The 15,300-nt window shown below is 42.4% G+C and overlaps 1 protein-coding gene across 2 annotated transcripts; it reads right to left on the bottom strand.

Moving 5' to 3' along the window:
• Positions 1-10,547: 10,547 nt before the first annotated feature.
• On the bottom strand, positions 10,548-14,939 carry LOC112435777 (uncharacterized). Of its 2 annotated transcripts, none has more exons than XM_076891947.1 (2): positions 12,288-14,939; positions 10,548-11,658 (listed from the first exon to the last, which is right to left on the bottom strand). In XM_076891947.1, exon 1 carries the CDS (start codon positions 14,937-14,939, stop codon positions 12,858-12,860), a length of 2,082 nt encoding a protein of 693 aa, XP_076748062.1. In that variant the 3' UTR covers positions 10,548-11,658; positions 12,288-12,857. The 2 variants fall into 2 exon arrangements, with proteins under 2 accessions (XP_076748062.1, XP_076748061.1); XM_076891946.1 differs by having other exon boundaries at positions 11,637-12,085.
• Between the last annotated feature and the right edge of the window lie 361 nt (positions 14,940-15,300).

Below are 15,300 nucleotides of genomic sequence, written 5' to 3'. Positions count from 1 at the left end.
TCCAATATAACTATTGGTACTTTTAGATAATATTTAGCATTTGTACATTTTAATGGTGAACAGAATTTACTGCTGTGTTATGCAATTAACTCATTCACTGCCAGCCATTGGCAGTGAATGGGTTAAACCCATTGACTCATTCACTGCAATTGACGGCTATAGACGTCAATGGCAGTGAATGAGTTAACATGTACATGTTAATTTGGAGCGTTTTACCTTTATTAGACGTCACAAGAAATGATTTGTGAGATAAAGTCTTTGGCAGGGTACGTCTGATGTGCCATAAATCAGGAGCTAAACCAAGACTAATAGGCCAACTGACCCACAGCGTTTCATAGTTCTCCCATATAAGGCCTCTGCTTAGTCAGATCCCAGCTTGTTGACCTATTGACCTATTGAGGAGAATAAATGGAGTAGCTGATGGGAAGAATTGTTGGCTCCGTGTGGAGGAACTGAAAGGAAAAGCGAATGCTCGATGGTTGGCCTGACCGAAGATTAAACTTTTGAAATTTTAATAAAGAAAACTCTTCCCACTGAGATTTGATTGCTGTTTTTGTTTTTCCACAGAGGAAGATCCATTTTGTTGCAGATCAGTCAAACTGACTGAGTGCTGAAAGTGCTCTATTATGCTCTCACGGGGTTCCCAGAGTTCTTAAAAAGTAGCAGTAATGTTTGTCTGAAATGGATAATTTTAAAGATTATATTCATAAAAATGTAATTTTCAAAGAGTTTCATTACCACAGCTGCAGTGGAAACCAGGGCTATATTTTTGAACACTTGTTCTTATTCCACAACGTTTCATTGCTGTTGTTGTGTTAACTGTATTTAACTGTGGTTAGCAATATGCTAGTAAATGACATCACTGTGGAAAATGCATTTTATTTAGTGAGAATGTGTTTAGAAGTTTATAATATAAGTAAATGAACTCATCAAACACATTTGGTGTAACGTACAACTCTCTGGTTTTCTTTCCATTCCCCCAAATTGCTCATTTAACTTCCCACCTTGTTAATGCCTACAGGGAAGTTTGCTGGTTTCATGGCCATAAGCTTAGCATTGCTGAGTAGAAATAAACCACGAATGGCTTATAAAACACAAACGTGTCTTATAAATCGCAATCACAATAGGTCTTAAAGTAAAACAATGGAAACCTGCAGTTTATTACTAGAGAGTGACAGGACAGATATACTGGGATTAGGATCGACATCGATACAGAAAAAAAATCTGGAGACATAATGTAATTCCATCCCCAAACTCATAATTATTTCACTTTGGTTTGGTCTCAGTGGAGATTTTACAGTGTCAGACATGAAAAAGCTATTCAGATATTCAACAATTGGCAGCTTCAGTGATGCTTTATTATTATTATCTGCACAATCTTTCAACCGTCTTAGTTCTGTGGTAATGACTGAGAAACGTGTGTCATTAGAGCCTGAGGTCATAGACACAACAGAGCTACTGGTGTGAAGGTCCATCACTGCAGCCAGTGTGAAATGAATCCATTTAGACAAAACACAGTCTATCACACAGCCCATCAGTAAACCCATCAGTATAATGTGGCCGTATGTAAATGCCACCATGACATGCTGAAATAAAACAAAGCCAACATGGCTACCACAGATTTTAATATGCACACAAATGTGTTTTGTACTATGAGTATAATCTTTGTTCATCTTTTACATGTTTCTTTCTCCTGATTGCACAGTGCTGTATATTAGTCATATCTCTAAGTCCATTGTCTGCAGGTTGGGAGCTCTCTGATCAATACAGAATCTCTATTCAACAGAATAATGAAGAACTATCCCATGTAGCACAAGAAGGAAAAGCTGTCTTGTCTTATAATGGTCTGTTGATGGATGTAGCACAGAACTAGCTTTTGTTGGCCTCTTCCTTTTCCTGGCGTGTGTGTTAGGAGCATCTGGTATGCCCACTTTACACACTGGGGGTGGCATGCTGTGGAACAACTCAGCTAGTTGGTGGACAGATTACTTCAAGGATCTCCTCAATCCCACTGGCACGCTGTCTTTAGTGGAGGCAGAGCCTGGGGATGAGGAGGACAACGGGTGAGTTGTCCACTGTAGTGGTTAAAATACTCTCCAGTGTGAAGATGAGGTTCACTCTGAGATCTTAAAGGCTCTGTTTGGAGAAGCATGTCAACTGTTTCCCTCGGAGCATCCTCTGGGTGATGCTCCTACAGTATGTGGTGACTGGTCCATTGCTATGGGCCATTTACTCCCACAGTGAGAGCTTAGTTTGCATTGCTGGCAGTAAGTCGGGCTTGTTCTTGTTGAGAGTTGCTAACCTTTGTCACCACTCCTGTTCATATCCATACTGTCATGGATAGAATTTCTAGGCACAACCAAGTGGCAGAGGTTTCCACTTTGGTGGCTTTAGGATCACGTGACTGCTCTGTGCAGGGGATGTGGTTCTTTTGGTGACTTCTCATGACCTTCACCTTGCATTAGTGGCAATTTGCACCTGATTGTGAAGAAACTGGGATGAGAATCACACCTCCAAGTCTGACACTATGGTCCTCAGCTGGAAAGGGTGGAGTGCTTACTCTGGATTAGACCAAAAGCTCCAGGTATTGACCACAGGAATAAAATCAGGGAGTGAGGTGGCAAAAATTAACTTTTTCTTAAGGGTGGCTGGCTCTCCTTGAAGATTAAGAAGCTTGGTCAATCAGGAGGGGCTCCTGGACACCTCCCAGCTAAGGTATTTTTTGGCCTTGGTCCACACCAAGGCCACACTGGAGAATTGGTGTCTTTCAGCTGGTTTGGGAATGCCTCATGTTCCCCTGAATGAGCTGGCTAGGGAGAGTGAGACCTGGGCAACTTTGCTTCAGCTGCTGCCCCTGCAAACCAAACGCAGTGACAGAAAAATGGAAATATGATTCCTGTAGTATATAAAAAATGTTCCTTTACATTTTCTTATTCTGCTCACCTCTACCATTCTCTGTCATATCATCTTCCTGCTGCACAGGCAAGAATGAAGTACAGAACTGAAATTAGCCTCTTAACCTTAACAGACTGATACTGTTTTCAGTGGTTTTGGTGCTAAGGCACATCAGATGACAAACCAGACAAACCATCAAGACCCACCATACTAATGGTAAAAAAATTCAAGTACACATCCTGGTTTAATTGCCCAAACAGCATTATGTTAAGATTTAATCAATCTAATTTAATGAAATCTCTCTCTCTCCAATTTTTGAAGAAAAGAAATGCCATTGTAGTATTTGATCTTGAAGCTCCTCCAGCTTTCAGCTGAAACTGTTATTGACACCAGTGATTCTTTGGCTTTAGTTTTCACTGCTTACCTCATGTCCCATCACTGGAGAGGGACCGACTGCTGCTGTACTCTCTCTGGCTGTTTCTGAAATTAAAAGCTGTGCATAGCATGGTGTTAGGTTGTGCTGAGTAATTATGAAAGCAACATTGCCACATCTGATAGTGAGTTACTTTCTTTAACAACTTTTGAAATCAGTGAAATCATTCTTAGCCTGTCAGTGCTCTGCTCACCTTTCTTTTCAAAGAAAACTTTGTTTTGGCAGAAGATGCTCACGGACAGTTTTCCAGGTAGAATAAATAACCTGTGCTGTAAAACTGAGTATCAGTGATGTGCATCTGTTTTACTTAACCACCTACCCTTTAAATCTTTTTGAAGTATCTGCATTGATTATTCTTTTTGTAGTTGTTCATTGTGTCAGACATTTAAATTTCTCAGAAGCCAAGTCAAATTGGTTTCACTCTTGTAATGAAGCAGATAACCTTTAATGAGGCAAAAAAGTAAAGAAAAGTAGGTGTACCCTTTAGACACATGTATAACAAGACAACAGATGGGCTGTGTCTGGTGTAACAGCTGACCCTGTCAGCACCCTGAAACCCCAACTCCCCCCCAGTCCTCCCAGTGCCTCTATCCTGCTCTGAGTCTCAAAGGGTTGAGTGTGCACTTCCTGCTGTCTCTGTACAATTGGGTGGGAGAATGGTAATTATTCTGCTTTCTATTTCTCATCCATCCATGCAGTGATGGCAGCTGGGAGATGTTGGTGCTCACAAATAGATGGAATCATCCTGCTGAAGCCCCTCTATATGTGGCCATACTCAGCTTCAGTTCTAGAGCCATCTTTTGGGTTTGTTTTGTATCATCTGCAGGGCTGTCATGAAAAATTGTCAATTATAATGCCCAGGATGACTAATACCCCCCCTGCCAGTACCTGTGGTATTTCAGATGCATATGATGTCTTTTGGTAAAAGAACGGGGTTTTGGAATAATTACGTTGGTCACATGCAGATGATTGTTAAAAGCCCCCTGTTTTTGTTCTCATCTTTAAATTGTTGTCATTCAAACCCAGTGTTACCACCTCCATCCCGCCAACATCCAAATTTTATCAACCTTTAAAAGAAAAGCATTGATCTGTTGTCATCCAGCACTAATGTGGTCTAAATTGGGACACCAACTATGACTATGTGAACCTCCTTTGACAAAACAAAGTATTTTTATGCTTTTGAATGATAATGCTTTGGGAGGACTAGAAAACAAATTCTTCTTTTTTTGTATTTCTACCTCTAGATTTTTATCCATATCTATATCGATGTTTTACAGAGTGCTCTATATGACAGTTGTATGAAAGATTAGTAACTGACCTGATGATTGTATAAAAGACTGTACAGATTAGTGTTCATTCGAGGCAGCCAGGAAAAAAGGCTGCGCTTAAGTTATTCCAGAAACGTTGCTCAGATGCACAAATACACAGCATCACACAGTATGAAGATGTATTAGGCATACTGAAGCTTGTGCATGGACACACACACACACACACACACACACACACACACACACACACACACACACACACACACACACACACACACACACACACACACACACTTCAAAAACAGACTGGCTGGTGCCTGTGCAGCCCCAGGGGTGTGTGCTGCTGCCCTAATGACATGCTCTGATCCAAGCTGAGCCGTTGCATCTCCTCAGCCTCACTTGGGGATAAGGACAGAGCTGCAACAACTGATACTGGACCTCCTCTTTGGCTCACTCTGTTCCTCTCTCTCTCTCATCTTTGTGGAATTAATGTTGTATTGTCTTTAAGCTTTTCTTCTTTTCTGCTTTGTTTCCATTGCTTTTTAGGCTCTTGTTTCTGTCTCTCTCAAACTTTCCAAACCATTTTAACAGATCCTGAATCCAGCCAAGACCTACTCTCTCACTTCATTAAGTTACAGTCGCACAAAAAATCCAAAGTGCAGTCACTGCTCATTTTCCATTGTCTTGTGTGTGGTTTCTATGGTTTTCATTTAAAGTTCTTCCATTGGTGTTGCATCTCTGAGCTGCTTTGCTCAATGACAGCAAACATAGAGCAAGAATGAAATGTTTTACAAAAGATTTAACCTGCAGTGCTCCACACTTTTTGTTTTCTGCATGAGTATATTTATCTGTGTGTCTTTATTCACTACTATTATTATTATTATAATTTCCAAGAACAACATTAGGACTCACCACAAGTGAAATGCTGTCTGCAAGGCAAAACAGAAGGTGAAATGAAAGAGTATGCATACGTATGATGGGTCTTATCCTTTCCTCTTTTTCACTCTCAAATTTTCCAGAGGTTAAATGTCACACTCTAATTGTCTTAATGGACTGTCTTGACCTAAAACAAACAGATTTCAGGTCAGCTTGAATGAGGACATGAGGGCTGCAACAAAACAGTAAACAGAAATGTGTTAGACATAACACACATCTGATGCAGGGCTAGCGCAGACACAGTGGGGTCACTAGTGTTTCTTGTTAGTGTTCCAGGAGGATTTCTCAAGTGTGCAAATCCATACTTTTTGCTCAGATGTTGACAAATGCTACAAAAGTGATCAGGTGGCACTTCACAGTGCAACCCAAGAATTTCACAATTTTTCAGGTGTTAGGTCAGTCACCTGGTCTCAACAAATTCACTCTACACATATATGCAATGGCGTTACTGCAGCAGGGTGTGATCACACAGAGGGTGAAAGGGTGGCCTACGAGGTAATTGGGAAGGGAGTCAACCCCCCACAAGATTGCCAGGCACTCTTCTTCTGCAGTGCTTTACCAGGCTTCATACACCACAGGTTCATCAACCTCCCTTACCTGCTAAGACAAAACAGCCTCCAGCCAATTTTCGAGGCATACGATTTAGGAGTGTGGGGCATGGGTTTCCCCCTTCTTCCCCTGCATGAATGCTGCCCGGGGCTTTCGACTGGAGCAGATGGGGCACCGTTTCAGGTGAGGTCAGTTAAGGGGCTGGTCAGCTAGGTCAGCTAGGTCTTCAGATGTGGGCAGGAAGTGATAGTTGTTGTTTTCTCCATTCGTTCATTCCATTCCCTTATCCAGCCAACCCCGCCCTTCTTTGGGGACTCTGGCCAACTGCTGCATATGCTCGGCCCAGGTATCACTATGGGTGATGATGTCTGCAGCCTACGGATGCAGAACCTGGTCCATGTGGCTGGGGCTACAAACGAGCTGAACAGAATTGCAACAAATTTGTCATGGTCCTGGGCCGTGTTGGCCCAGTATTCTTAGTTCTCTTGTATTTTTGTATTCAGTTCCCTGTTTAGGTTCTGTTTCCTGAGTTGCCCTATTATGTTGTTCCCTGTGTGCTTTCCCTTTGTGACTCTCACCCCCTGTGTGCCCCTCTATGTATTCATGAGCCCTTGTCCCCTTTCGTGTTTTATTCCATGTTTTCCCCAGCCTGTTATGTCTGTGTTCTCCCCGTGCTCTCTCCTCTTGTCTGAACCTCTGTACTTCCTGTTTTACTTTGACAGTCTCTCGTCAGTATGCGTCATGTTGTGTTCACTCCTGCCCTGTCTCGTTATGATTATCTGTGTCAGCTGTGTTCCCCGTGTGCTCCCACTTCCCTCGTTAACCCATTGTGTATTTATGTCTGCGTCTCCCTCATGCTGCGTGGATTTCCCTGTGTCTCTCTTCAAGTATTAGTTTATTGTGCCCAGTTTAAGTTTTGTATTTTCCTGTCATCTTGTCAGCAATAAAGCTGCCTTTTGAGTTCATCCCTTGAGTCCGTGAGTTTTGCGATTGGGTCCTCATCCTGCCTGCCACACAGCCGACCATGACAAAATTGGTACAAACTGCACTGAGTGGAGGCTGCTTTTCCCCTTGACTCTGGAGACAAAGGAATCTGCCAGTAGCCATTGGTCAACTCCAGTGCTGTGAAAAAACGAGCAGTGCCTAACTGGTCCAGGAGATTGTCCTGTCCAAATAGAACAAAACACTTTCCCGATGATATTCTAATTATAACTCAGAAAATCATTTTGTTAAAAATGTGCACATTTTTCATTGTGAAGACCTCCTTACTATTCTGAGACCGTGTCCCCTGGAACATTCTGATAATTAAGGTAAAAATTAAAAATAAGATATTCTCAGTTATAAACAGAATATATTTATAAGACGGCTTGAAGATGTTTTCTTCCATATTTCATTTAGTTAGTACTCAGACATGTAATGTATCTGTCCAGAATGATAGATTCTGATTCATGGTGATGATAAGAAAGACCAGTGAAAACTTCACCCTTTAACTTTTAATTTGATATATTCATCTTCAAACACTGGCTCAGAGTTAATGTGAAAAAAGGGACCTGAAAGTCGGTTTGATGAGTCTTTAAAAAAAGAAAAGAAAAATGATTTGACATCGAAAGTTAAAATTTAGCAGTAATCGTTATATATGCCTCATAAAAGTTTTGGGCACATCTGAGATGGTTTAACAGAAAATGTTCTAAAAATCTGATGATTTGAAACGGACCATTTATGTGGTGAACATGGACAGCGGTAACGTGTTAATGAGCTAGCCGCGCAAACGCGTTGACACCGTGCAGGCATTAATGCGGTTATGGCATTATTGTCATTTGGCCTGTGGCCTGTATTTGTAAAGCGCTTTTCTAGTCCCTAAGGACCCCAAAGCGCTTTACACAACCTGTCATCACAACATTCACACACTGGTGATGGCAGCTACATTTAAACGAGATCAACACTGACAGCAGTATTAATTATACTACATTTTGAAATTCCATAATATATTATTCATAAATTGTACCTAACTGCAATGTAATTAATTTGTTTTTGTGGTGTGTGTGTGAACGTGAGTGCGTGTATCTCTCTGTGTTAGCCCAGTGCCACACTGTGGATGTGTCCAGGGTGGACAGTTTGCCAGTGCCATATCAAGCAAAGAAAATTAGATTTTTCATTTTTATTAACGAGCCAATACTCAGATATTGATGTATCTGTCCCAAATTACAGATTCTGAATTATTTTGATGGTAAAAAAGGCGAGTGAAAGTTCAAGCTTTTATCTGTATTAGTTTTTGAGATATGAGCTATTACACTTCATATAATATATTAAGCTTAAATTTTACAGCACCCATTTATCTGTTTGAACTTTGGACCAAAAACATTTCATGCAAACAGGTGAGCAAGACTAGTTTTGATCTTTTGTGTCCTGACAGCTTTGCAAGCAGAATTGCATCTGAATGCACTCTTCAGTCAAACTCATTTGCACAGTGAGAAATAATGTGATTGTATTATTGCCTATAAAGTAAATGCCATCCCTAGGATTCTCAGACCATATCATGGTTCACTTTATCCCTGCATACAGGCAGAAAGTAAAACTTTCTAAACCTGTATTGAAGAAATCTAAGTACTGGATTAATGAATCTGCAGGCATGTCTGGACTACACTGACGGGGACGTTTTCAGGACTGCTACCAACTATTTGGACACGTATACAGACTGTGACGTCCTACATCAGCATCTGTGAGGACAGCTGCATCATGCATCACCATCACACACCAGGGTGAGTTATAATATTGACAAGCCCTGGTTCACAGCTAAGCTAACGAGGCTAGGGCTGGAGAAGGAGAGAGCGTTTCAGAGTGGGGACAGAAACAGCCCAGAAAACAATACCTAATAACATAAGAATAATTTCTTTCCCAGGCTGTCGGGCTGCTCAACAACCTCCACTCAGCTCAGTTCACATGTTTCACTAAGACACTTACTTACTGAGGCTATAGAAATTTACTGGATTGAGGAACAACACTTTACACTACACACAGTGAGTCGCAGCAAGAGGAAATCCTGCTTCTCTGATGGCTTTGTTTCTTTAAGTATAGTATTTCACACTCTTGGTGTCAGAAAGACCTTGCTGGCTAGAGCAAAAGAAACTGAAACCCACGTGTGTCCAAGTGGAATTTCAGAAAAATGTGCAAGTCTAAAAAGAAACTCTAGCTAGGGGTTTGAGTTAATGCCTTGTGGTTATCTCAGTAAAACATAGATGACTTATTCTAGCTGTCGTTCCTTCACTTCCTGATGATTATTGTAGCTGATTTTCATTTCACTGTCAAGTGTTCTTTAAAAATATCATATTCAGAAAAGAAGAAGAACAAAACAAAAGAGTTTCTTTATAAACGCTTGGTGGAACTGAAAGCTTGTTGAAGCTGTAACATATAAATGATGGCTGTAGCTTCTGGCTCTCAAAGTAAACCCAGCACATATGTACCTTAAACCTGGATTTTTTGATGGCCACCAGGACATGGTAAATGGACTGGTTCTTCTATAGCGCTTTTCTACCACAAGGGCTGGACTTTTGATAGTATTAATTGAAATGCACTATCTAGAGGTACGCTCATATATCCAAGTATGCTCACGGGCCTATAACTTAAGATTGATAAGTTGCTGCCTCACGTGTGTGCTTTGACAGTGATATTAACCACTTGTTGTTACAGAGGCCTTCGAAACACTGTGATAGTTAGGAGGCTTTCAAACCAATGGGGTCAGAAAATCCACCTTTTTTGTCTTTTTTGCTTGAAGCCAAAGCCAGAAGACTTTGATTAATCACACTGTGTGGTTATTATGATCACACTGTGATAACAAAAGTAAAAACATAATGCACTATTACTGTTAAATACTGATTATAGACAGAGTGATGAAAATAAAATCAGTGGATTATATAGAAATGTGGGTCTTTGAGAGTTCCTTTAATGGAGAATACTGGGTTGAACTACAGATAGTTTGAGGCGACCAGTCATTCATTAAACACTGCTTTGTATTTTAGTCTTTTGATTTAAAATTATTTAGTCCAGGTCAATGCTGCAATTTGTGCCCTAGGGACAGTCAGGAGCTACTCATGGCCTTGATTGCAGAGACACTTGTCTCCACAATCATGGACAAGCATCAGCTAACAGAATATGTGAACTCTGGGCTTACCAGCTCATTAATATCTCAGGGTGTGACAGGACTGAGAGGAACGCAGTGAAGGGCTTCCGACCAGCTCCAGGAAGCTGGAGAAACAAGCAGGAGTTTTATGGCTTATAACCACTGATCTTGACCTAAGGTACACACACACACACACACACACACACACACACACACACACACACACACACACACACACACTTTCCCCCTGCGCCCTGAACATGGGACACATCAACAGGACTGAAGATCAGTCAGAGCAAAGGCCAAGTCTAGCCCCTTGCGTGTCTTCCGGGTTCTTTTCTTGCTTGTAAAGGGAGAAAAGCATTCTTAAGATAAAAAGCCTTTCCTAGTAGTGATGGGATTTCCGGCTCTTTTTAGAGAACCGGCTCTTTCAGCTCAGCTAACTAAAAAGAGCCGGCTCTTTCGGCTCCCAACCGGCTCTTCAGATTGTTTTGTTGCTTTAATAAATTTATTATCATCAACAATATAAAATTATGCACAAAATGAATTACGAATGTAAAAAAACCCCGTGGTTTTATTTATATATGTTTATATATAAATATATAGGGTGGCCCCTAGAGACAAAACAGAGAGAGACAGAGAGCCAAAGACAACAACAAGAGACAACATCGTCACATTAGAAAGGTTGGAGGATTCATGTGCTTTGGAGTTTGTAACCAAATATTGACATTTCAACTTTTAACTATTTAAATTTTCAGCTTTGGATGGGTTCTTTTATATTTTAAAAGAAGAATATTGAGTCTAATAATAAATCAAATGCTGATTGAGCACTAAATCAGATAAAAAGTCTGAGAAATCAGACAGAAACTCTGAGTAAAGATAACAGATAACAACAAATATAACAGGTTTTGGAGCTTTCTAGCTAAGCTAAGCATCAGATTTTTAAATGAATTAAAACTCTGTCTGGGTCTTTGGTTCATTAATGAGCTGGAGTGGAAGATTGCTGCCACATGCCGTCCTTGGCCTCTGTTTTAGGGATTCTGACAATTAGTATGACTCGGGGGTGTTGATTAATTTAAACTAACTAGGCTGTAACCAGTTTATCTAATTCAGAGTAAATCAATTTGTTGATCAGTTATTAATTTGTGTACTTACTGGGACTTAGAAGACAGAGAGCTAATGTTTAATCATCCAAATCCAAAATGTTTTGTGGTGTTTAATAAATTTGGCCAGATTTCTAGATTTGGGATCGAGCAGCTCTGCTAAGAAGACCAGAAAGTGTCTAGCTTGATCTATATAGCCAACATCCTCTTTTGTAAGCTATAAGACCTCTGGTTGGGTCATCAGCTGGCCAGACTGTCCCTCCGCTTGAAGGCTGAGTAGCTGCCTGTGTAGCAGATGTGAAATGGTCGACTGCGTTGTGACAACAGACACGGACTGGCTGGAAACAGGGTTTATTCCTATAAAACAGAGTGCAGCAGCAAAATCAGTGTCACACAGCGGCAGCAGGCTTCTCCTCACCCAGTGTGGAGTCCGTACAGCTCTGCTTGCATCATATAAAAGAAAATACAACTTATCAAAATAATAATTTTCACAACCGCCACTTCAAAATCAAATATTACAGTGGGGTAAAACAGAGACAATTATGGAATCACTAACAATAACGTATAACATTCAAATTCCCATTAAAATAGGTCAATTGCATAATACATATTCAAACAACTTTTTAACTCTTCCCAACATGGCTGAAGATACTGCTCAGAGCACAGCCTCGGGACATGAGCTCATTATACACATAAAACAAAAACTACACATTTACACATACCTATAAAACAGAGTGCAGCAGCAAAATCAGTGTCACACAGCGGCAGCAGGCTTCTCCTCACCCTGTTTAACACAAGTCAGTTCCACACAAACGGATGATACAACAGATAAAGCGCAGTTCCAAATATCATTTTTCTCACTCAAAGCGATTGAAAACACTTTGAGAGCTTTTAACCCTAGGAGCCAATACTTAACAAAGACAAATACACCGAATTTATATGGATAATTTAGTACAGGGAGAAGAGCTACAGAAAGCGTGCCTCACCAGTGTGGAGTCCGTACAGCTCTGGCTAGGAAACCCCACACCCGCAATGTGGCCGCAGGTGGCGTTACACTGATTAATGTCCCACTTCAACAATAACACACGGAACCTTAGTTCCACAAAAATAAAGTTCACACAATAAAAAAGTATAACCTATGTACAATACAGTTTTGAGAATGTTCACAATTCGTACATTATATCTCAGCTACATACTCCCCCCTGAACTTCTCAAAACCCGTTAGGTAAGGGTGAGCAACTGAGCGTCACATATAACAATTCGTAACTGTCAGTGATCTGGAAATTCACTACCCGGTGATACGTGCAACAAATATGTTTCCCAACTCATGGGGAAAGTAAACAGAAGAAAGTTGGCCAGACCCCCTAATGTTTACTCGCAAGAGAAAGTGCCTTATACACTATCCTGAACAAACAACACGGTAACAGCTACTATATGATGAATAGTACTCTGAGCTGAAGACAATCTCAAAATAGGTGTTAACATCTGACATGAAAATCACCCAACATATAAAACAAGTAGCCCTCACAGAAACAAGTTCTTGGCAAAGCTGCTCACTACATTGCCTGTTTGTAGGTTCTTTGCTTCATAGTCTGGATTAACCTATTCACAGGCTTCACTATTCGACCCACTCTCGTCCTGATCTGGCCTGCTGCATTACTTGGGGGTACACCACCATGTTTCACGAGGCTCCCAACCTCGCTGACTGGCTGACTTTCAGGGTAACTGATACTTGGTAGTGTTCCCTCCTCAACTGGGGTAGTGCAAGCCCTGCTGTTGTTGTCATCATCTACTTCAGGGTAAGCAGCTACTTCACTACTGGCACTGTCACTGTCCTGATGCTCCTCATCATCCAACTGCGCACAGACACTGTCTCCAATACTGTCACACTCTTGGGGTCCTCTAGGAGCCGGGACACAGTCATCCGTCATCTGAGCCACCCAACGGGCTGTGCGTTCAGTACAATCGTCCTCAGGATCAGCGACAGGGGATTCTCCATCAGATTGACTCTGCTCCTGGCCGAGTTCTGATTCACTGGCAAAAGACATCTCTGGTTCGCCCTCGGACTCTATGGGCAGGAAATTAGCCTGCAAAAGCAAGTTCCTATGGACAACTTTCTCCTGTCCACTCTTGACGTTCCTGATGCGATACGTGTGGCATGTGGGGTTCTTGGAGATCACAGTGTAGATGGTCGACTCCCACCTATCAGCTAACTTCCTACGACCCCGTTCGCCCTTGTTTGCCAAAAGGACACGATCTCCTTCCTCAATGTCAACACCTTTCTGCTTTTTGTTGTACAGGTCTGCTTGACGCTGCTGACTAGCTCCGGTGTTAGTCTGGGCCAATGCGAGTGCTTCTCTGAGGTCATCTCTCATCCTTTTTACATAACTGTCATAGTCTGTTACATCATTGTCCCTTGCAACATTGTGAAACATGACATCCACTGGTAACCTGGGGATACGCCCGTACATTAGGAAGAACGGTGCGTAACCAGTGGACTCATGAGCGGTGCAGTTGTAGACAAAGGTCAATGTCTGCAACATCTGAGGCCACTTGTGCTTCTCCCTCGGAGGTAGGGCTCTGATCATATTTCCCAAGGTCCTGTTAAACCTTTCGGTGTGACCGTTACCCATAGGGTGGTAAGGTGTCGTTCTTGACTTCTGCACCCCGGCCACTTGCAGCAGCTCTTGGATCAACTCACTCTCAAAATTGGCGCCCTGGTCTGAATGGATCCTTTGAGGGAAGCCATAGACACAGAAATATCTGTCCCACAACTGGCGCGCAACTTGTTTTGCCGTCTGATCTGAGCACTGGAAAGCATGGGCCATCTTGGTGAAATGGTCAGTCACTACTAGAACATCCACACTCTTGCCCCTGTGATCCTCTGCGGACCAGAAGTCTATGCAGACAAGCTCAAGAGGACCGGTAGTTTTAATGCTTTCAAGAGGAGCCCTCCCCTCAGGCTCGAGTGTTTTGCTGACAACACAACGTTTACAGCACTTGACATGCTCGCGAATGTCATGCTCCATGTTGATCCAGAAAAATCTCTGCCTGGCTAGGTACAGAGTTCTGCTTTGGCCATGATGGCCAGCATCATCATGGACACCTGACAGGACTTGACTGATTAATGTGGATGGGGTCACGTACTGATGGCGCTTTTTGCCAGTGAGCAGGTCTTTGCTCACTCTGTACAGGATACCATCCAACACTTTCAACTTTTCCCACTGTTTCATCGTCTTTTGCGCTCTGTGCGACAGGTGAGCTCTTTCTCTACGTGATGGACGCCGACCACGTACGACGAACGGAATGACTTGAGACAGTGTCACATCTGCTCTCTGCTCCTCCTGTAGCTCCTGGAGCGAGAAGGCAGACAAGGTGTTCTGGCCTAGTGAGGGAAACCGATCTAGCTCTTGAGTCAACCAGGAGATTGCTCTCTGTTTTGAGCCTTGGTCCCACTCAGCGTGGCCTGCGAAGACTGCGGAAACTTCATCATTAGTCAGGGAACAACACCCTAGGCTCTCTGCAGGGGCCAAACACTCAACACTTTGGTGGTTGGCACTGAGCCTGAATGCATCCTGAACCGAGATTTCTTTGACCTGTTGCGACTCCTCTAACAGGGTTGCATAGGGTTCAGTCATGAGTCTCTGACTAACACGGTTGTGAACGAATGGCTGCCTGCTCAGTGCATCTGCAACGACATTTTTACTGCCAGGAATGTACTTGATGCTGAAGTCGTAGGGGGACAGCTTTGACACCCACCTCTGTTCACATGCATCAAGCTTGGGCTTCGTGAGAATATATGTTAGGGGGTTATTGTCTGTCCAGACGGTAAAGCTATGCCCCTTCAACCAGTGGCTGAATTTGTCACAGACAGACCACTTTAGCGCCAGAAACTCAAGGCGATGGGCGGGATAGTTTCTCTGTGCACGGGCGAGGGCCTTGCTGGCAAATGCAACGGGACGTGCTTTACTCTCGCCCTCTTGGACTTGTGACAGCACA

The sequence above is a fragment of the Maylandia zebra genome, linkage group LG13 (genome assembly GCF_041146795.1).
Source record: "Maylandia zebra isolate NMK-2024a linkage group LG13, Mzebra_GT3a, whole genome shotgun sequence".
NCBI classification, from domain to species: domain Eukaryota; kingdom Metazoa; phylum Chordata; class Actinopteri; order Cichliformes; family Cichlidae; genus Maylandia; species Maylandia zebra.
This window is presented reverse-complemented; position numbering and strand designations above follow the sequence as displayed.

What these genes read in the sequence shown, in the direction of transcription:
- LOC112435777 (XM_076891947.1), bottom strand. Translation starts at nt 14,939, where the DNA reads ATGACTGAACCCTATGCAACCCTGTTAGAGGAGTCGCAACAGGTCAAA.